Raw genomic sequence first — 23,762 nt, forward strand, 5'->3', positions numbered from 1 at the left:
CTTTGTTTCCTGGCAGAGATCATCACCATGGGATCTAAAGAGTTACAGGATGGAGAGCGGGGTTGCACAAGCCATTTGGGATGCAGGGTGGTACACAATAACTGCTGCCCCCATCGTTTGGGGCAATTGCAGATGCCTATGGAGGTAGCTACATGAGCGGTTCTACGTGCTCATTTCAAGATTCCTTCTTTTCGCAAACCCCCAAATGAGAGGCTGCCCAGCTTTCCACTACCAAGCACTCTCCTTTAAGTGTACTGCTGCACAGCGTCTTCCTCCCAGCCCTCTCATCGTCTTACTGATTCAGCTGCCTTCATGCCCTCGCTGCTTCTTCTCTGGTCTGGTCCACCTCTTTCACCTCACGTCCACTGAGTCTAGAAAAGCACTACTGGTGGGTCCTAAATGGCCTCACAATGTCCCTATCCACCAACTTGACACACCTTTTTGACAACTCCCTTACCTCACATCGTAATATATCTACACACTCCAAGAGAAACTCTATTTAGCCAGTCTTCCTCAGTTTCCTCATCTAATCTCCTCATTGACCCCCTTCTGACATCTCTGACATTTGCTCCAATATTCATATTCCCCTCTAAATTACTCACCCTCCAATATCCTCCCTCTCTAAAAGAAAATTAAAACCTGACTCTTTGGGCCCCTACCTCATCGAAGTTAGGTCCTCGCTTCTCTCCCATGCTCTGCTGTGGCAAGTGACTTTCTCGCACTTCAGCCCAACTCTCTGCTGCCCCTTCAATCACTAATATTCCTCTTGTAACTTTACTCCTTCCACCCCTCAAACCAAACCATAGATTACCCATCAGATCTGCATAAAAACAGAAATGTAACATCACCCCCATAAGTGGTGTCAAGACTGTACTCCACCTCTTTTCCCACCTACAATCACCAAATCATCATATTTCAGCAAACTAACTACAAAACGTTCTTCCTACCCTCTCAAACACTTTTCAACACTACAAACTATACTAGCTTTTCCTTGCCCATGCGCAATCTCTTCTTCTCTAGATGTGAATGACTTTTCCCACAACTTCTCCTCTCAGATTGCAAATATGTTGACACTCACACCTCTTTCATCTCCATCCCTCCCCATCTTATTTCTCCCCCACCTATCTCCATCCACCCCCACCTGTGCTCCATTCTCCCTAGCCTTCCCTCGAAATTAGCACCCAACCTGAGGACCCTAACCCACCTTGATGACCTGCTTGGCCCTCGGAGGGTCAATGAACTTGCACCTCTTACCGTCTTCTACATCTATTCCCTCCTTCAACTTCTCTCTTAGCCTTGGGATCTTCCCTACCTGCTTCACGGTAACAACTGTTCTCCTAATCTTTAAAAAGTCCTTGGCTAGTTCAAACAATCTGCCCAACTATCAGCTGGTATCCCTTCTCCCTCATTACTTCAACGGGATCACCTCCTATGTAGAACTTAATGACCTTCATAACCATATCCAATCTGTATTCCTCGGCCATCACTCTACTGACACAGCCCTCACGCACTTCTCCAAATGTCTGACCAATGCTCATCATTGAAGACATTCAGCTATCCATATCTTCCTAAACCTCTTAGCTGCCGTTTGGCAGGGTTTAAAACGCTGCTCTTCTTTAGCCACCATTGAAAGTCTCTACACCAATTGTGGCTGGCTGCCTCCTACTTCTCTAATCAGCCCTTCTCCACCTCATTACACACAACCACCCCTATTCTTACCTGCCTCTCTGTTGCTGTCTCCCAATGCTCTTTCTTTGGATCCTCACTTTTCATCCTCTCCCTCGACCAATTGATCTCCTTCTACGTCTTCTCCTTCCCTACTCTTATTCATGATCTGTCTGAATGCCTTAATGTTTGCCTTTCTACAATCATCCATTAGATATGATTGATATGATATGATAGGTTATTTATAGTGCACTTAATACCCAGAGGTTTCTAAGCGTGGACCCGAAGATTGAACCTGTGTTGCTCCGTGTCGCTTGCTTCCAAGGGGAGCATGTTGCCCCTGAGCTATCCTCCAGGCACATACCTACCCACCTTACTTACACCATGTCATCACTTTTATCTCTGCAGTGGACAGGTGTAATATTGAGGGCAGCAATGGAATGGCCTTTCTCTATAATCTTCGCTGCTGCTCACTCACCAATATTAATAATAATAATATTAATAATAATAATAATAATAACATGTGTTATCTTTATTATTATCATCATCACCATCATAGGAAAAAGTGAGCAAGAACTAAAGCAAACTGAGTTCCACTTTTTTTATTTTTTACTGTTAAGAGTTCCACTAATTTTTACAACCAATTTCAGAGTACCTGAACTGTTGGTTTTGCGGTTTGTTTGGTAGGTTCTTTGGAGATAAGGGGCCTCATTACAAGTTTGCCATGCCGGGAACTAGGATACTAGTAAGCATGCCGGTACCGTAGTTCCCGGACCGGCAAACTACGAGTTGTGCTCGCGGGTGTCTTTCTGCCTGCCAGGTCGGACCTGGCGGGCCGAAAGGCACCAGCGAGCACAGCATGTCGAATGCACCGGCACCGTTATTAAGGGTGCCGGTGCATCCAACCTCCCCATCCCCATTCAGCCCTATGGGGCCTAATGGCAATAGGGAGCATCTTTTTTCCAGCGCCCGCCAATGGGCAATTACCGGGTCCGGCCGGGTCGTAATAACCCGGTAATTGGCCATTTGCGGGTGCCGGAAAATATTGCAAGTTTGGCGGCAGCTTGCCGGTTTTAACGGCAAGGCTACCTCCCAACTTGTAATGAGGTCCAATCACTTCAATTGGGCTCCTGCTGATCTTGGTAGCAGTCAAATAATGCATACAAGTAGGTTAACTGCAGCTTTCATACATCTTTGTGGGTATGGAAAAGACTGCATGGAGCACATACTTTGCGACTGCAATTTTCAACTTTTTCATCTCGGATATAGGTCACTCCTTCAAGAGTCTAAATACAGATGCACCAAGACTTAAGGGAACCCCGATAAGCTGGCTTCTGTACGCTGATGATATGGTGCTTCTATCGAAGACGCCACAGGGCCTTAAAATTATGTTGAAAGCACTTGACGAAAATGCACAATCCAACTTCATATCTATCAATGCGACCAAAACACAAATCATTCAGTTTGGAAATTCCAAGCAGAGATGTCGCACATACTTGTGGGTATTACAAAACAGCATCTTGAATTTGGTCACAAGATACACATACTTGGGAATCCTAATAACTAATCATCCCACCGATCTACCCTTCGAGGAAGTCAAGCAGGCCAAAATTCACAATGCCATATAACAAGCCAGAATTATCAGGGCGAAATTTTGTACATTTTCAATACATCCCTTGTTGGCATATTATAAACAGTCAATGACACCTGTGCTGTTATATGGAACAGAAACTAAAAAATGGCGTCCTTACATCTACTGGGCTAGAATTGAAGGAGCATACTGGAGAAAATGTTTACAGTTACCTAAATCTCAGCCACTGCCAGTGATTCGCTACGAGCTAGAATGAATATCTTTGCATGGCAGATACAAATGGCAGTGGTGTTCGTTGTATCGTAAGCTTATAATGGGCGAGTTGCAAAATGGTCTGGCTCATCTGATGGCCACGTATGTTGTAGAGGAAACGCATGATGAGTTTATAAGAACATGGAGCCTTAGAGCGCTCAAACTGCGTAGTGATGCTGATATATCCACGCAATCGCTGATCAGCAATCCCTGTATAGCCAAGGAAAAAATGTGGCAACATGAATGTAACCTAACATATGCACAGTGTACACATTATAAAAAATTCCAAGAGAATCCCTTTGAATTAAAAAAACATGGTCAAACATCACGATACCTAATAGTATCGCCTAATTCCCAGCATCACTTGGCATTTTTACGCTTCAGACTTCATCTATGCCCAACGGCCGATCTCTTATGCAAACGTAGCATGCTGATGAAGGAAAAAATCAATTGCCGACTCTGTCTAATTGAACACGAGACTTTGCAACATTTACTGGTTGACTGTGTGCACTTGTTAGCGCTAAGGTGTAAACTATTCAAGCCTTTTTTTCAAGGTTACATCAATGTTATGCATGATCAATTATGGGGTACATTATTTCATACGGGCATAAAATCGCTGCAATATGCAATAGTCAACTACATAAAAGCTCTAAAACTATAGAAAACTCTACTAGAGTTGCATGCATGGACTGTTATTCTTTTTTCTTCTGCGTTTAGAACACCCAAATGGATATCGTATCATAACTATATCTATGTCTACAGAATGTGTTCTGAACTTTGGCTTGGATGCATATCATATGAACTAATAATTGATTAACTTTTAATTTATTGTATGCATGGAAATACTTATCTATCTATTTTGTTTTTTTTATAGAAATGTAAATAATATTTTTGTAAATTTTTGTAAATTTTAGAACTTGTAGAGTGTAAGATGTAAATGTTGAAAGGTTGGAATTTTTGTTTTTTTAGCCAAAACAACAATAATAAAATTTTAAAAAATAAACATACTCTGCTGAACCCCTTAGCTGCCAAGGATGAGTATGCTTGCCCTTTTTGCACAGACTTGCATAATAGCCTGGCAGATAAAAGAGACATTTTTGAACGTACAATATACAAGAGGAGATGCGTATATTCATCATATTGTGCATCCAATTTGATCCTCCTAAAATCTGTGGAGGAACCTTGATAACCAAAACAAATAAATAATTTCTTGTGTCTTAAACGGGATGAGGTGTCCAACAGGTGTGTATTGTCGCTGCCACCCTTTTTAATCTCTAAGTCTCTGATCTTGGTCCAGCGTTTAATAATCAGATAATCTGTCTTGTGAAAATGGGACGACACTTTACTAGTTGGTTGGCCTATGCCGATGATTTGGTCCTGATAGTTCACGCTGCCAGAGGATTACAAAGTCTGACCGTAGCACTAGGTAAATATGCAGAAGCAAATGGGTTATCTATTAACATAGATAAAAGCAAAATGATGACATTTGCTCCACCAATTAATAAAAGTCAAAATCTTGCTTGTGTCCTTAATGGGATGCAACTTGAGAATGTTTCCTGCTACAAATACCTAGGCATCCATCTACAAAATCATTTGAGCACTATTAGGCACTTTACAGGCAAACAATGTGGAATTTCTATCGAAATAATCCTGCTGCTATACCAGTCTAAAGTCCGATCCATTATGTTCTATGGGATCAAAATTTGGGGCAACAAATGTGGTACCATATTGAAATGATTTGAAGCATCAATTCTGCGTAAACTATTATGTCTGACACCTTCACTTCCAGTTGAGTATATGTACTTAGAATTCGAAATTGCCAGTATTATGGCTGTCGCAAATGCGAAGTCTATAATATTCAGTGATAAGCTGTTAAAATTGGAGAATGATACTATGATGGGCGACTTCGTAGGTGCTTTCTGTGAAATTGACAAATATCACTAAATGGGAACTCTTGGTCATTTGCTAAACATCTGTACCAAATGGCAAGAGGGCTGCTGCGGCCTCTTGTCTAACAGAGCAGTTTATGTGATAAAGGCTTGCCTCAAATCCAAGCTATCACAACATAGCAAAGAACAGCATCTCATTAATCTATTATCAGGGAGCCATAGTACTGTGTCTTGTGAGTATATCTCCAACCGAGAAACAAAACCTACATACATACCTGCGTTTCCTAATATATGCATCGCACTAATGATCCAAGGAGCGCAGTAAGGTATCCCGCGCAATACGCACCTCTGCAGGCTATGTGGTACTGGTGAACCTGAAACAATTGAACATCTGCTAGTAGGTTGTGAAAGCCTACATAGGTTAAGAACAAGCTATTTGAAAGCGTACAACAACAGTATTTACTTGGAAGATGTAACCCTAATATGGTCTATGTTTTTAAATGGGTGTGATCATAACTTGATATTTTACACTATAACATGTTATTAGAAATGTGTGGAAATTATGAACATAGTAGTAGCCTGATGATCTGTACTCTTCTTTTGTGATGGAATGTTTTATTCTGTATGTTTTTAATCCACATGTAAATGTTTAGTGAAATTTATACAATGAAGGTTTTATTATGAATGTTAGTTTTTAACCTAACAACTTGTTCTTTTATGATAAATATGAACTATTGTTCGACAGTCCATTTAGATTTTAAGCTGCTGTATGTGTGCCAGTGGCCACTTGTGTAAATGTTTTTCTTCTGTTTTAAATGTTGTATATACAAAGCCACTCGGCTGAATGTATATTCATTAAATTAATTAATTCATATTCAAATGTGCCCACTTTCACGTGTTTGCCAACTCAAAGATGTGTACATGCATTATTCACTCAAACACTACTCCTCCCTTAACCCCTATGGGTTAATAACTCCGAGCAGATCCCAGAACATGTGCAGAGGAAAAGGGGCAAATGGGACACCGTTGTTGTGGGTGGAACTATTGTAAAGCAATTTAAAATGTCGCACCAGTCAGGTAAGCTAAACAAAAAAAAAATCGAAATCACCACCTGATATGCACTTTTCTTTAGAGTTGGCTGGAGTAAAATCTCACTATTATGACCTCATAGCAGTTACATCTAAACTGAAAACGAGCAAAAACAAAATTAAAACAAACAATCCAGGAGGAACATCTCTGATTGCTTAATCAACCCATTTACCTTCTGCCTGTGCCGCAAAACACCCCCCGCCCCCCAAAAAGTAACAGTGTCCTCCTCTGTCTCCTCCACCTCCTCTGTCTCCTCCACCTCCTCTTCCCAACCAAGATGCAAGCTTCCATGTCTTGTGTGTGGTGATTAGACACTAATCGTGCCTGTTTCACCTTAACTGATGACTGCTGTCAGGTGCATCTAAGGTGCAACTGAGTGTCCTACCTATTTATGGTCACGTGGGAAATGAGATCAGGCGTTTTTCTAATTGCCTTCTGCGCTTGTGCTTCAGGCCATCGATGCTGGAGGCTCCATGACCATTCACACCTTTGGGGCGTATTTTGGATTGACAGTGGCCTGGATCCTGAACCGGCCCCATCTGGAACAGACCAACGACAAGGAGGTATCGGTCTACCACTCTGACCTCTTCGCTATGATCGGTGAGTACATTTGCTTTGCTAGGATGTTTGCGCTGGCACTCACAAAATAGAAGCAAGGTGCACACTGATTTGGAGGGTAGAATGACACACACTTTATAATTTAAGTTGTACCTTTTTCTCTTCTAAATTTATTGTTTAACAACTCCTTAGTGACTTTTCCGACAGCACACTTAAATGAAATAGTACTCTTCCTTTTAACATTTCCATTATTGATTTTGTGTACAATACACTGTATTTTTCAGCAGATCACAAACAAGACCTAGTAAATAAATGAATTTGCTCACAAGCGAGGACTCTGAAGACGGATCATTGGCACTCATCGGATCCACTCTGGCCATTTGCAGCCTATTGCAGCTTTGCAGATCACACATGGTCTTGTTTCCTTTATTCTCCACCACTAAGAGACCACTGTGGTGTTGCATTCATTGTTGACCTTTGCTATTATCTTAGCCCCCTCTATAACTGACACCTTCTGTTAATTGGTACTTCCTGTCTACATAGGCATCCCTGGTTCTACATATGCATCCATGGTTGTTCCTAGGCATCCCTGGTTCTACATAGGCATCCCTGGTTCTACATAGGCATCCCTGGTGAGCAATGGGAGGCAGTTGCCCCCACGGCCCTAACATTGATTTCCAGAGATGCTGCTGTACATCGACTCTAATGGGTCCCCTGGTTCTACATATGCATTCCTGGTTGTTCCTAGGCATCCCTGGTTCTACATAGGCATCCCTGGTTCTACATATGCATCCCTGGTTGTTCCTAGGCATCCCTGGTTCTACATAGGCATCCCTGGTTCTACATATGCATCCCTGGTTGTTCCTAGGCATCCCTGGTTCTACATAGGCATCCCTGGTGAGCAATGGGAGGCAGTTGCCCCCACGCCCTAACATTGATTTCCAGAGATGCTGCTGTACATCGACTCTAATGGGTCCCCTGGTTCTACATATGCATTCCTGGTTGTTCCTAGGCATCCCTGGTTCTACATAGGCATCCCTGGTTCTACATATGCATCCCTGGTTGTTCCTAGGCATCCCTGGTTCTACATAGGCATCCCTGGTTCTACATATGCATCCCTGGTTGTTCCTAGGCATCCCTGGTTCTACATAGGCATCCCTGGTGAGCAATTGGAGGCAGTTGCCCCCACACCCCTAACATTGATTTCCAGAGATGCTGCTGTACATCGACTCTAATAGGTCGACGTCCTTTTACCCACACTGTTGTTATCCGCTGGATTAAACACTATGATGCTTGAAAACATGTATTTCTTGTGATACATGTTTACAGTGATCTAATCTAATGAACTGCACTAGATTGTTTACAGAAAAACAACTGCTACATGTAATTAAGGAAAGGAAAAAGAAACATGTAATTGTAAGTAGGGAATACTAATGGGAGGGGCGTGTAGGGGGTGCGGGGGGGGGGGTGCAGGAATGCAGTCATAAGTGTCTATATAGCAGGCTTCTGCAGTGAGGGTGGGACCAAGGAAGAAAACCTACAATAAGTAAAGCAATAGCTTGGGACATTAAATTGAGCGCCAAAGAGAACCAAGCAGCACTATAAACTAGCAAGACATGGAAAGTAAAAGGCTAATTCTACATGTGCTAAGAAAGGGCACTTAAGGACAATGTCAACATGATGAAGGACATACTCCAGGAAGTCAAAGATCAAAGGGAAGACCAATAGCAAAGATGAGAAAGAATTGAAGATATGATATATAACATGTTAATTAAATCCCGCTCATACACAAGTGTTTCAAGGCGGGACGGAGACATTTGTTGACAGTCATTGTTTCAAGAAACTTGTTTCTTGTATTGCTGGGAAGTTAGACATTAGATAGAGAAGTAATGTTGGCATGTTAATTATTGAAAGAAGGTAAATTATCAAAGGTTAAGGCAGAGGAATAGCAACACTTAAGGAGAAAAAAAGCAAGTGAATTGATGGACAGGGCGAGAAGGGGACACATTGTGGCAGGCAGGATTGGAATTAAATTTTCAGTGGAATATTATGGTAGAATATGCCAGGCCACTCTTCAGGAAAGACGCTCACGAGTGGACTCAGTGAAGGAAGAGATTGAGGTTACAACTAGAAACTGTCATCATAAGAGTGCAATAGAAACATGTGGACTACTGCAGAGTCCAGAGAATGGACCCCCGCACCCCACTCCAACCTCGCCTCTATCTTTTGTATTACCCTAATCCACCCCAACCATACATTTGCGGTAAAATTAGTTGGGAAAAAATGCAATGATTTCTCCCTCGATGGAAAAACCTGCGATGGAATCTGCCTATTCCCGGCCAATTTACTGTGATCTATGGCACAGAGATCAAGGGCCCTTTCCCTCATAGTTGTGCATCCAAAAACTCACGGTGCAAGTTCCTATCCCAGGAAGGAGTAGCTGTGGGTGCTTGAAGCCTGCAGCCAAGCCCTCCCCTGCATAGCCATGTTGCCACCGAGCCCCAGACCCTTGAATATGCATTGGATGTCTGACCCCACAAATGTGGCGATTAACCGCACATAGGGGAGGAAATGGCAATATAATTCATGGAAATGCTCATGTAAACCAGATCAATTTTGCCTCAGAGTTTTCGGATCCAGGTCACCTTTAAGGTTTTATTTGCACTCGGCCTGTGACTGGGAAGATGGGGGGCAGGGATAGAGCCACAGATCTGTAGCCAATCTGTGGTATCCTGTCTTCCCTGTGTGCCTGCCATGTATGGAACCGTGGGTCTGTGAAGTGTGAGGGTGTGATGTCATGTGCCTCCATCTCAGTGTACTCTCTCCGCAACTCATGTGCGTCAGTTAGGCTGTTAGATCTCGCCTCCCTGGGGAGGAAGGGTGCCTGGACCTGTGCCCATCCCTGCACTACTTTTGCTGACCATTGACTTCCTTTGCTCCATCCCTGCCTGTGTCTGACCTAACAATAGAGACGCTTGCCTGCATCTACAGCCTCATCCCTGCCTGCCTCCAACTCTAATGCATAACATGATACTGTTGTGAAATAGGAACTGCTTTGATCTGTGTTTGTCCCACTCACATAGTTCTAATAAAGAACTAGAGGGACAACATTCTACCAGAAGCTGTGTCAGGCAAGGACATCATGCTGGTGCAAAATACGTGTCACTTTCCATTGTTTCCTATGGTAGCTTTTCAACTAGCATGGTGTTAAAATGGATTTCTGAACTCTGACCTGGTGGGCAGAGGTTCAGAAGGCCAGCCTAGTTTCTTGGAACAGGGCAAACTTCTGGAAAAGCCAGACCAATCAAGGTAGCATTGGCGGCGGTCAAGACTAGGTCTCAGGAGGGGTGAGGGTGATCGAAAACCCACAATGAGCACACACAGTGAAGGACACTACAAATTTTTCTCAGTCAGGTATAGATCAAAAATACGGGTACATTTATTAAAGGACTTTTAAATCAGACACAAGCAAAGATCAGCAGTAATACTTACACTACTATAAAACAAACATACAGATAGCAATGACCAAAAGGAATTGCACACAGTAAGGGTCCACAACCTGTAAGGAAAGGGAGCAAATAGTGTGAATATACTTTAGGCAGTTCCTCACTTTATCAACCCTATATGAGAGTCAGTCCAGTCCCTAAGAAGAGTGGAGCCTTATACTCAAAAGTACTATCGGATGCAGGTGCATGCGATTGTGCAGTTGGGCAAAAACGGGGTCTCTTGCAGGGGATGTAGCAGCTCAGGAAGGCAGGTGAGGCAATGAAGAATAAGTTCGCACGATTCGAGGGGGGTCTCCCTAAGAGGGCAGAACAGGTTCCAATAGTTGGGAATAGGACGGTAGTGCAGGCTACCTCAATAAAGAAGAGTGGCCCTCAGGGGACACTCATGTGTAAAAATGGATGGATGCACCAGGGGCCACTGGTAAGGGTTGCAAGTACTTATTGACCCAAAGCGCACTCCAGACCAAACTTCGGCAGTCGAGTCCACTTCGGTTGCGGGTTCAAATGCTGCAATTGTGCAGCTGAGTTTCAGGGATGATTCCGTGGCGGGACAAAGACAATTTCTCCTCTCCTGGTGAAGGGATCAACCTCCATTTCCCTGAAACTCATCACAGGGCAAAGGGAGGCACAGCAGCAGTGCACCCATAATGTTTGGTACCATCGCTGGGCGACACTGTGACACGTGCACTCATTTTCAGGCGTACTCTCCTAATTCCAGACCTCTGGTGCCTAGGTGTACGAGAGTGCCTTATGCCCAGTGTTTATGATCTCCAAAGTCTCAAGTGCCAACTCGAGACAGCGCCGGTTCCAGAGCAAACTATATTGAATCATCCCATTCAAAAGGAGGTTGCATTGAAATGTTCACTTTTATGGATCAGACCAGGTTCAAGATATGAAGGCTTTGCCACTGTGATTATGTAAAGTGCCCATGGAGGTTGACACACTTTCCATGTTCAAACTCATGAGCAGTGCACCGGTGGGGGCACCTTATTGTGGCAATGGAAAACATAAGCAGTGAATCTCAGTGCTTTGTAGGTTTCCCTTTGCAACCCTAATGTATGTTATGCTGTGATATTTACCTTTTATATTGAGCATCTCTATAAATGTAGTGGTATTAGAGTGCTCCAGTCTTGTTCGGGTGGGCGAACTGTGACTCCCACCCAGGGTGCAGAGCAGATTGTGGACTGCAGGGTGAGAAGGAAATGAGGGTAAAGGTAAGTGGAAATTGGCAAAAGCAACAGATAAAAGTGGGCCGAAGATCAGAGGACAAATGGGACAAGGAGAGGGGAAGAAAACATGAGGATTGAGTGGTTGAGTGAGCAGGGCTGCATGTACAGTAGTATAGGTTTAGACTGAGCGTCATGAAAAGCGTCAGGAGCTGTCCATGATTGGGCAATTCCATTATTGTGTAAGTTAAGGGGTGCAATGTGTTGTAAGTTTAATTTTAAGTAGGTTATGGATGGCTGATGGCCTTGACATGTGCTCAAGAGTTCCTGGATGCTGTGGAGGCTTATAGACCAGAACTGTGTATTGCATCCCTTAGAGGAGTGTTCGAGATACCTGGTGCTACTGAGCCAGCTGACAGAGGTGTCAGTGCCAAATGCTGGCTGTGTGCTGGAAGACAAGTAGGCGGACATAAAAGGGTGAAATTACAAACTAATCTCCCCCTCCTGCAGCATACCCTGATAGCATCCTGTGATGGGGAGAGAATGAGAGCGCACACCTTATGTAACAGAAAGGCCTGACCGTATCCTATGCTATAGGGGGGACGATGGAAAATGAAAGGTGTTATAGTGTGCTGAGCTCTGGCAGGTGCAGTAGATAATTCCATGGACGCTGTGCTCCTTCTGGTTGTGGGAGATTTATCGCTGGTAGGCCATGGTGCAATATCCATATATAGTAAGACAGAACATCCGTTGAAGCACAGTGCAAACCTTTAGCGTGTCACAGCAATTAACAGGCAGAAAGTTAGGCTTGCCTGAGCTAAGAAGAGACCGTGATGCTCAGCCTCGCCTCAGACATCTTAGACAAGGCACTTAGGGACATTGGCCAGGGAAGCAGGCACAAGTGGAATGTGGAATAGAACTGAACGAGGAGTGTGGCAGAAAATGACAAGTCGAAGGGAAAGTGGTATATTATGACTGGATGGGTAGAAATAGAGGTATGTTAGAGACCCTATGGTAGATGGCAAGCCAAGTAGGAAAGGCCTATGGGGAGGAATCCACTGTAATATATCAAGCAGACTTAGGGAGTTACCTGAGAGTCAAAGAAGCAATTCATAAAGGTTGTTGCACAATTCCAGCAGAGAAATTGGAGCGAGGAAACTTTTCCTCCGTATCCAGAACATTGACAGATCAAGACTTTTGCAAGATGAAGAGCAAGGATGGACCGCACTGTGCAGTAGTCAAGGGTAGAGTGGGTCGCCAAGCACTAAGGCCATAGTATAGTCCAACACAGGATTGATATATGATAGGTTATTGATAACGCACTTAATACCCAGAGGGCAGACCCGGGGATCGAACCTGCGTTGCTCCATGTTGTCTTGCTTCCAAGGCGAGTATGTTGCCCCTGAGCTATCGTCCCAAGCCTACACTGAAATCAAAGGCCTCAGGTCATGGAGAGCCTGCGTGTATTCTAAGTAGAATTCTGCTTTAAACGCTTTGGTCATTAGAACTGAACAATCCTTCAGAGAAAGCACTAAAGGGTGCCAAATGTCATAATGCGTTAAAATGTGTAAAAAAACATTTTATTCAACTTTGCGTCGAGAAGTAAACTTTATTTGAAAGAAGCAAATAAGTTGCTTAGAAATACGGTTAGTCGAACTGGGAAATCATGCATCCGGGAGTGAAATGAGTTGGAGTTACATCAAGATAAAATAGAAACAAATATGGTCAGTGGAGATTAGTGGTGATCATAAGATTGGCGCAGCGATGACCAGAAAACACACCACAGTTCTCCAGTGCGATCATTGTGCAAGAGTAGTCCTTTTGCTATTACCTCGCTATACTATTATGTTTCTGTATTCCATCGCGTTCTCTCCAGTCTTCCTCCCTCTTTAGACTTGTGGTTCTTCGTCCCCTGTGTACCTAGTCTCGTTTTCGATCCTTTGAGCTTCTTGCTCCTCTCAACTGGAACGCTCTCCCACTCTCTCTTCGTTCTGTTGCTGTCTACTCTCTTTTTTCGCGCCTCTCTAAAAGCTCACCTACTTCAACATCCCTGATTGATCGTTATCTGGATCTGACTGTCTAGTCAATTTTATTGTACCGTGTCTAGTTTTAATTGTTCAGCGCTTTGGCTTAAGGCGCTCTATAAAATACAATACAACCCAATATGCATCTGCCTCTTTGCCTATGATTTCCTTATTCTTTAATAGTGGAAGGAACGATTAAATGAAAGATGCAAAGTTACGAAAGCTTACAAATTTCAACGTGGAATTGGGCAAGCGCTAGTCAGCCACAAGGTTAAGTGAAAACTAGCGCATCCAAAACGTCAAAGTCCACCTGGTCAAAGCAGGAGGTATTCTCAAAAAGACAGCTCAGCACGTTATGTAAGTGTTACCAAGATCTGCGAGCAATCTGCGGGACAGGTGACCACATATCCATAAGTCTATCTCCAGGGTAGATAACACAGGCACCATTTCATTGCGTAAACAAATATTCATACATTAGAATGATGGAAGCAGCTGATGAACCACCCACGTTAGCCTGCGATACTGCAAGATGCAGCGGTTTCAAGAGTACTCACCCGACACTTCTCAGCTGGTGCAATAAGTGGTGTCTGCAGATAGTGCAAAAGCCACGTCCACCAATTCATTGCATTGCAGGAGTTTCACATCAACCGTAAATACAATATAAATACATGTGTAATGTGCAATACATAATCTGTAATGCATAAAAAGACAAAACGAAACTAGCAAACAGATTCACAGAACGTTTTCCTATGGGATTGTGCCATTATAAAATGCTTCTGCGAATCATGCAATCCCATATACACCCCCTCCATCCCTCCCAAGTCGACATTATCTTCAACTGAAGTGTGTGTCTACCATTGTGTATGTTTTTGTAGGCACTCTTACCTTCCTATGGCTTAGGAAGATTAACATCTACCAAGAAAAGGTTTTGGCATATTCTAGGCTTCACGTGGGTCAGGCCTCCAGTTTGCGGCCAACGAGGCCTGGAGTTGGACGCCTCTGGTCTAGGGGCTACATGGTGCGAGTAGTAACCATAACTGAGTCCCAGTGAATGGCAGTAGCTGCATGGCATTTTAAATACAGATGTTACAATTAGCCAATGCAATGGGTCTCATTTTGTTGACAAAGTACGGATGAAAGGTAGAAGTGAAACTACCAGAATTCATAACATGTGTGTAGGTTGCACAAAGATGTTTGGAGGGCTACGTCTGTGTGCACTTTGCTTCACGGCATGATCCGACTTACATTTCTTTCTCGTCTCCTTCACAGCAGTAATCTACATTCAATTAACTGCTAAATATAAACGTTTTCAAAGCCCATTACAGCTGGTAAAGTAGGCAAAACACTGTCCAATGGTGTCACTTAACATCACTAATTCATTCATACTCTTTCTTCTTAAAGAAATGCTGGAACATCGCTTGCAATTCACGTTCTGTAAACCCTTGCATTTTAATACAATTGATTTTGCATTTATGTAAATATTGCATATTGTGCATAACGTTTACAAGTCCACAAAAAAATAAGTGGACACGTGTTTTTGCATTTTATACAAGCAGACATGAGCCAGTCAATTTCATCAACGTTTATGATCATGTTCACTTTGTGATTGCTGTGGCTTGAGAAGCAAATCGGCTTTTGAAGGCCGATGACACATAAGTGTGATGATAACCCAAACCCAGCCTTTCTGCCTCGCTGAAACGTGAGGAGACCCATCTCCGGTTCCGGAAGTACCTCAAAACCCTCCTCTTTGCTTCTGCTTTCTCTCCCCCTCTCCCCTGCTGAATTCCTGGTTGAAACTGCACAGGTTATTTTCATTTCTGGTCTCGGGCCTAGGCCCTGCCATTTGCACACCTGCACTGCCACCCTGGCAACCCCCGCACCTGGGGACTGTTATTCTGTATCCCAACAGTCCCCCTACTAGCACTTATGTTCTGCTCTTACCTTGCACTTGCCACCATCTGGCCGTTTATTTATTTTATTTATTCTACTATCCCATATACTGCACTTTTCCCCTCTCCCTTCACCCACGCACTTTCCCTTTCCCCCCTCCCCTGCACTTGCGTGATCTAAGTGACACCTGGCCTAGTAGGATCGCTGTCTGTCTTCCCTCTGTTTCCCTCCCTTGCCTTGTCGCGCCTCGAAACACTTGTGTATAGGCACGATATAAATGCCATATCATATGATATCATATCATAACAATCAATCGGAGACTTGGCAGAGTTCATTCATACACACTCTGCAGTGTCTGTTGTAGTCACACACACAAAAAACTTAGAAGCAAACAAATTGCTGGAGTTGCACAGCATTGGGCCTAGCCAAACCAATTTGGACAGATTGAAAATCATCCACATTTCCACTGATTTGGCCAGGCCAAACTTACTGTACCCGTCTTTGGGGGCCAGGTGGGAGCGTGTGCTAGATTGTCCTGAGGATATATAAGGCACATGTGTGATGTGTGTGCTTGATCCATTTTTCAGGCAGAGGCAGGAGGTTGGTAATGATGAATAGGGATGTTATTTTCAGTTACAGGGGCGGGGGGGGGGGTAGTTGAAGGATATGATTTATTTGAGGCAGAGGGTGTTTTGGAAAATACCAGAGTTTGTTGGAGGCAGGCAGGAGACTGCCTCCCAGTGGCTGTTGTTGAGAATGCCTTCCTTTTGTGGGAACTAAGGAGGGCATAATCCCAGTGACCCCTTTGCATGGAACAGGGATTCAGCATTTGTTGTTGTGAATGAATACTAGTAAGATTATCCCAGAGCTTTGGTAGGTAGGTGATTACATCCAGGGACTGTAACTAAATGTGTAACACACTTGAACTTTTGCTGTAACAACTAGGGAGAAGAGCACCGCAGTGATTACCCTGCATGGCATACATGAGTATGTCTTTTGTTATTGTATGTTATCTTATGTTACTTTGTGTTATGTTAGAAAGCTTGTATACTGCACCAAATCACCACTATGTTGGTTTCAAAGCGCTAAGGCCTTATGTGGGATTTGCACAGGTCAGTGCTGTCATTTACACTCCCCATTTATACTCCCCATTCACACTCAGTGGTTCAGGGAAGAAGAAAATCACAGAGAAGATTGGGGCAGGAGGTTACCATGTATTGTCTGTAATTGGGTGTGTGAAAAGGGGAGAGAAAGTTCAGTACAATTTGGATGCAATTCAAGAGCACTGGGATGTCTCACGAGCACTTGCAGGTCCACTGAATCCGGAATACAGGATTTGGTTTGCTTTGCGAATTTGGTGCAAAGACATTTTGTCCAGAGTAACAGAAGCCTAAAGGCTCACGCAGGTGCCCCAACTCCCATACTGGCCATGAAGATCCAGGTGTCTTCACCATGGTACGGGAGGATAGCTCAGTGGCAACGCATAGCAACACAGGTTCAAATCGCTGTCTCGCTCTATAAACTGGTACCCGGTATTAAATAAAAGAACAATTATAAAGATAACGGAGCCATTGGTGGAGGAGGAACTGCCACTGGACCATCTCATTCCAACATGCAGAGAACCCTCATTATTTGCTTTCCTTTCCCCTGGTTACCATATATCCACTCTAAACCATCAAAGTGATAATAATGCAGAATGGCTATGTAACAGAGGCTGGACAAGCCTTTGTACGGATGGCCCCGGGCCGCATGATAATGTTTGTGGTAAACAACCACGTCAGCACGGGCTGCCTACAAACCTACAGCTCAAAGACCACTCTCTCTACTTGTGATGTCCCCCATGGGTCTAACATATCCCCCTGGTTCTTCAACACCTACACAGCCCCCTTGGCTCACAGGATCCAATGTTGGTGGTAACAGCCATCCACATCATTAGTGCTGAAACAAAAGGTCTACTGCCTCACATCACTTTTGCAGAGAATACACTGTTTTACCAATAATAGTACAATATAGAAATGCATCTCAAGAGGTTCTCCTGTGTGCTGTTCTGGCCTCATAAACAGACAAACGTCGTCCTGAGCCGTTTTAATACCTGTAATGTACTTTCCATCACTCTTCATCTAACCTTTGATCTCTCCTTCAGTAGATTAAGAAACATGGTTATGGTTTTGGATCTTCAGATATGATTATGAACTGTACAAATTACCCTTTATAGGCCTAGATTTACATGGCATGTATTGTACAGCGATCTGTCATATATTCTCACAATGTTTATGTAAAAAAAAATTTCATGCAAAAACTACTAAGCCTTCAACTGTGCACATCGCTCTCACAGAGAATTGGAGGGGAGCATTGGGTCGTCACTGGTGAGGCACCAAAAGAGGAGTTCAAGAACTGAAGCAAATCTAGTAAGATCTAGTGGGACTCCTAAACACCATCCCACTAGATCCCTTATAGAAATTCCAAGGAGAATCTCTCCTGCTGGGGATCTATGCTTTTCATTATGAGTTCAATCTTCAAGATATAGAATTGTTTTGCTAATGAAGGAGTCATGGAATGCCACAGGTTTAACTCATAAAAGCACACTTTACAATGGGACGGGTAACTCCTCAAAACCTCTTATCTAAGCATCTGTAACTTAGCATGCCATAGTTTACTTGCATAAGTATAGGATATTCGTGTCCTTCACACTGTTTATGCCTGTTTTCCTAATCCCTAAGGTATGTGGTGTGTGCATTGCATATAGGGCACATGGATAGGGGATTTGTGAAATTTGACATGCTTTTCTTGAAAATGTTCCCCTGCACTTCGGTCTGTTTCTGCAAGCCTACAGTCCCCTTCCAGCACTTATTAGACACCCGTTGTCTACACCTGATTCTCGCACTTACCACCTGCTGGCCGCACTACCTGCTGTCGTTCTATCACGTGTTCAGCACTTTCCACCCCCCCACCCCTCGGACTTTCCCCACTCCCTCTCTCCTGCATTTGCACGTTCTCAATGTCATTGGGCCTAGTAAGATCATTGTTTTGTCCTCCCTTGTTTCCCCTCCCTGCCTCGTCGCGCTCTGAAACACTTGTGTATGGGCGCGATGCAAATAAAATATCAGATCTTTTTCTACTTCCACGAAAATATTGCTATCCCTAATGTCTCAGTTTCGGTTGATAGTGCGACATTTTGGTTCTGCACGGTCTGCATCACTATTGCCTACAGAATTCAGGTGTATGCTATGAGTACACAGAATTGTAGGAAATGCATTGCAACATGCTTGTGGGTACACAACAATTAGACACACCCAATGTCGGCTCTTGGACTCCTGATGTTGTGTGATCACAATGTTGTATTTCTTTTAGTAACCAGTTTATGTATGTGTACAGGCAGACATTTTGGAGGTGTACGTTTGACTTCCAACAAGGATGCTCTGCGAATCGGACTGCACGCCTGTATGATATTGACTTGCTCTTGACTGTGTCATTGCTCATGTTAAATCAATTTGCACTTGTCTTCTCCCCTCTCCTCTCCAGGGACCCTGTACTTGTGGATGTACTGGCCTAGTTTTAACTCTGCTATCTCGTATCATGGAGATGGCCAGAGCCGAGCTGCCATTAATACGTACTGCTCCCTGGCCGCCTGTGTTCTGACGACAGTGGCCATCTCCAGTGCTGTTGACAAGAAAGGCAAACTCTTCATGGTAAGCAAATGCAAGTACCATCCTCATGGATTACTGGCATGGTCTTAGAACATAAATGTCCATGAGCACTCTAAGAATGTAAGCTAAGAATCATGTTATCATCTAAAACTCCAATAAGCAAAAGCCTTAGGGGGATAAGGCAGGCTATCGTTTGGGCTCGCAAGTGGTTTAATGTGGTTCTTGGCTTGTAGAATAAGTCTTTATGAATTCGGGTTCCACCTTGCCTAGGATGGGCTATCTGAATTGCACACATGTTGATTTTTGTAAAAAAATAATCCATGTTCTTTTAGTATTAAGAAGTTTCATGATATGGTTTATTTCAAAAATGCTGAAATAAATGAATGTGCCTGACACAGTCATCTGAGGGATTGGGAGTAAAGGAGGCGTTGACATTCGCAGGTCAGTCCAGAGAATAGGTCGTTTTTGGGTAATGGTCAGCTGCTGGTTTCATCACATTTGTGAATCACACATGTGCGCCTTTTGGTATCATGTAATATCCCTGTATATATTGTACCGAGAAAAGGTTGTGGTGACATTATATAGGTGATCATATATATAGGGAAAAGGGCAGCGGGGGTGCGGGAGTGTCCCCCTTTCCCCATGAAAAATAAAAAAGGGTTTGGGGGTTTTGGGGCGTGTTCCATGTAATAATATCCCCACTGAAAAACAGCAATTTTTCGCAATTTTTTTGCATGGCGAAATTTTTGAGCGGACATTATTACGTGGAACCCGTCTTTTGGCCAAATTAACACTTGCTGCAGACGACATTCCATTGTAGCCAGCACAAATGCTTTGACATTCGGGAACTATTGGCAGAGATTCTTTCAATGCTGATTGAAAAGACCGACCGGTTTCAGCTGCCCAAGGAACCTTGAATCTGGCATTTTGGAGTCAATGTTAAATAGTCCTGATGAAAGTCACACATTGTGGTCTAGCCAAAGCCAGTCAGTTTTTTTTGTGTAGTGAATGTCACACATGAAAAGACACCAATAATTAAACAATAAGCTTTATACTAACGCACAGGTTCACATACCAATGCAAGCTCTTTAAAGTGGAACTGTTAGCTGAGAATTACGTTTGAAGACACAGGTGGGGAGACTAATCTCGTCCCCGTAGGTCCTTTTTTGTCTACTACAGTTTCTTTTTTCTACCATTTCTGCAGACACTGAATATAGTTGGTAGTTAACCACAGTTCTACTGTTTTACTGTCACATTGAGGGGCTTAGCTTTCTTACACTTTTGGAAAAGCTTCACACCATTTGTGGATGAAGGATAACGGAAAACTACTTTAATGCTTCTTTGCAATTCCTGCACTGTTTGGTGTAGACACTAGAAGGTGCGTTAGAAGATAATGTTTATGGTGTGATGATGCGTGCTCCTTGGTAGAGTCAATAAATAGGTTATCTTACTCCCAGCCCATAGCTTAGCTATTAAATATTGTGTGCATCGTTTTTATCTCATGTCTCCCTAGGAAAACTGGGCAACCAATACTCATCCTTTATTATCCACAACATCCCTATTGCAGCCTCCAAAGTCATTAAGACTCTGGGATTGTACATTGAACCTGACCTAACCATGAACAGGCATTTCAATGCCGTCGCCTCTGCATCAGCATACCACTCAAAACTGCTTAACGCAGCTAGACCCTTCATCTCCCAAGACAACTGTCTCACTATTGCCAGGGCCATTATCGGCACCAGCATCGTCTACTGCTATGCACTCTTTGTAGGGACCTCTCGCAAAAACATGGCCAAACTCCAATTAGCTCAAAACAACGCTTTGAGAGCGGCCACGGGCACTTCCAGACATGACCACATCTCAGAAATCAGGAGGAAGGGTCACTGGCTTCCCGTCAAGGAGGGGATTGTGTTCAAAACACTGGCCTTGATGCACAAATGCCTCCATGGGCTGGCACCACCCTACCTAGCCCACAGAATTATCCCCCACGCCCCTTCCAGACCATCAAGAACGGCCTACGCCAACAGAATAATGGCGCCCATCACACACAAAGTGCGCGCTGGTGGCTCGAGCTTCCCTAACATAGCTGCCACCCACTGGAACGCTCTCCCTCCAGAACTGTGTCAGATTGACTCTCATGCAGCCTTCAGGAAAGCCATGAAGACTAGGTTCTTTGTCTAACAGATGCCTGGAAAGCCATAAGCGGATGCACTCACTGTATACCTCCCTGTAATGCCCGATGTAACTGTTCACTATGTATTTTATCATTCTGCACCAAGTATTTTTGTGGGGCCGCATTACTGTAACCCTGAATCATGCCTTCATACATGTCCTTCACAGCGCCTCAATGCCCGAGGGCTGCAGTGCGCTCTATAAATATAAATAAATAAAGAAATCTAATGGGCGACCTAAGTCCCTTGTATGTATTGTATTTGTTAAGTGCAGACTGCAACAAATCTGTGTGTAGCACTCCCTGAGCAAAAGAGGGAGGTGTAAGGTACACATGCTCATTCACAAGCACATGAGAAATAATCAGAACATTTAGATGCTGAAGGGATGAACGGTGCATAAATTACACAGAACATGTGAAAGAGGACAAAGGTACAGTAAGTACAAAGAATACAAGGAAGTGCTCATGCATGGAGCAGGGCCCCACTAGTATACTAGGTGCTGTCAGGGACAAGGGTTGCCAGGCTTCAAGGGGTGGTGTAGGGTGGTGGAGTGGCAGGAGGTAGTATTTGGTAACAGAGGTTGATGTTTTTTTAAGCTGGGGATGGATTTCTTCAGCTCTAAGGTTCTGGGGGAGGAGGTTCCCTGGCAAGTGCTCTTTTCAATTCAGGGGTTGTCCCAGTGTTTCATAGAAGATTCACCGGCCACGGCCACAGATAGTGTTGTTGAATCAACCAGACCCAGAGATCTTTGTGATCCCTTGAGATAAACTTCAAACTAGAGCACTCCTGTAAGTGGGGATTCCATTAGGAACCTCCACTGAGACACATGTAATCAACTCCCACGACTGGGGGGCTGTAGCCAGAAATTAGGAGTAGCTAAGAAGTGTCCCCTGTTTGCTAGTAAAGTAACTCCCCCCACTAGCAAGATGGGCAGATAGAGATACTGACGCATGGACAGACAGACAGACAGAAAGATGGAAGAATCACCAAACATAGTATTTGCTGAGTACTCCACGAGAGGCAATGAACCAAAAAGTGATTTAAAAAATCGTCATAGGTGTCCCTCTACAAGAACGAACATGGCTAAATACCGTGCTCTTAGGCAAGGTACCCATTTGAGAGTCCGCAGCCACATTTTACCTCATTATACCTTTCACAGAAGGGAAATATCCATTTGCATACTGGTCTTTGTACCGCCCACATAGGCAGTCTAGCACCGAAATGCTATGGCAATTCTCTTCTGAACAAGAGTACCAACAGCAACCCCATACACGTGTTTCAGCCTTGCTGGGCCTTATCAGTGAGGTGGAGCTGTGCCTCTCTGAGCATAGTGAGCAAGGGTTCCACATCTAGATAACCCTAGGATATTTAGGGTGACTAAACCCAAGTCCCTTAAACAAACCAAAAATTGTCATAGGCGCCCTTCTGCGAGAACGAACACGGCTAACTGACCTGTTCTTTGGGAAGGTAGCACTCGAGAGTCCGCAGCCACACTTTAGCTCACTGTACCTTTCACAGATGGGAAATATCCATTTGCATACCAGTCTTTGTACCGCCCACATGGGCAGTCCAGCACACAATGCTATGGCAATTCCCTTCTGAACAAGAGTCCGAACAGCAACCCCATACACGTGTTTCAGCCTTGCTGGGCCTTATCAGTGAGGTGGAGCTGTGCCTCTCTGAGCATAGTGAGCAAGGGTTCCACATCTAGATAACCCTAGGATATTTAGGGTGACTAAACCCAAGTCCCTTAAACAAACCAAAAATTGTCATAGGCGCCCCTCTGCGAGAACGAACACGGCTAACTGACCTGTTCTTTGGGAAGGTAGCACTCGAGAGTCCGCAGCCACACTTTAGCTCACTGTACCTTTCACAGATGGGAAATATCCATTTGCATACCAGTCTTTGTCCCGCCCACATGGGCAGTCCAGCACACAATGCTATGGCAATTCCCTTCTGAACAAGAGTCCCAACAGCAACCCCATACACGTGTTTCAGCCTTGCTGGGCCTCATCAGTGAGGTGGAGCTGTGCCTCTCTGAGCACAGTGAGCAAGGGGTCCACGTGTGGATGACCCTAGGAAACCTAGGGTGACTAAACCCAAGTCCCTTAAACAATCAAAAATTGGGGGTAAGAGGTAAAGGGGGTGTGGAGGGATTTGGGATAGGAGTGGTAGTGAAGGTGTGGGGGAGCATGGGCTCCCAAAAAAACAAACTTTTAAATGTTTTGGAGAAGTAATTTCAATAAAGTAAATTACAGCCAAGTAATTTACTTAGTTGAAATGACATAGAACCAGGCAAATTCAAGAAAATAAA

General features: G+C 43.9%; 1 protein-coding gene across 1 annotated transcript in view; it reads left to right on the plus strand.

Moving 5' to 3' along the window:
- Nucleotides 1-23,762, plus strand: part of RHCG (Rh family C glycoprotein) — a 265,077-nt gene that overhangs the window by 172,779 nt on the left and 68,536 nt on the right. The window contains exons 4-5 of the mRNA XM_069624306.1: nucleotides 6,939-7,086; nucleotides 19,153-19,319. Coding sequence (XP_069480407.1) covers nucleotides 6,939-7,086; nucleotides 19,153-19,319 — 315 coding nt within the window. The remainder of the gene's footprint in view (nucleotides 1-6,938; nucleotides 7,087-19,152; nucleotides 19,320-23,762) is intronic.

The sequence above is a fragment of the Ambystoma mexicanum genome, chromosome 11 (assembly GCF_040938575.1).
Source record: "Ambystoma mexicanum isolate Mex_15411 chromosome 11, UKY_AmexF1_1, whole genome shotgun sequence".
NCBI classification, from domain to species: Eukaryota; Metazoa; Chordata; class Amphibia; order Caudata; family Ambystomatidae; genus Ambystoma; species Ambystoma mexicanum.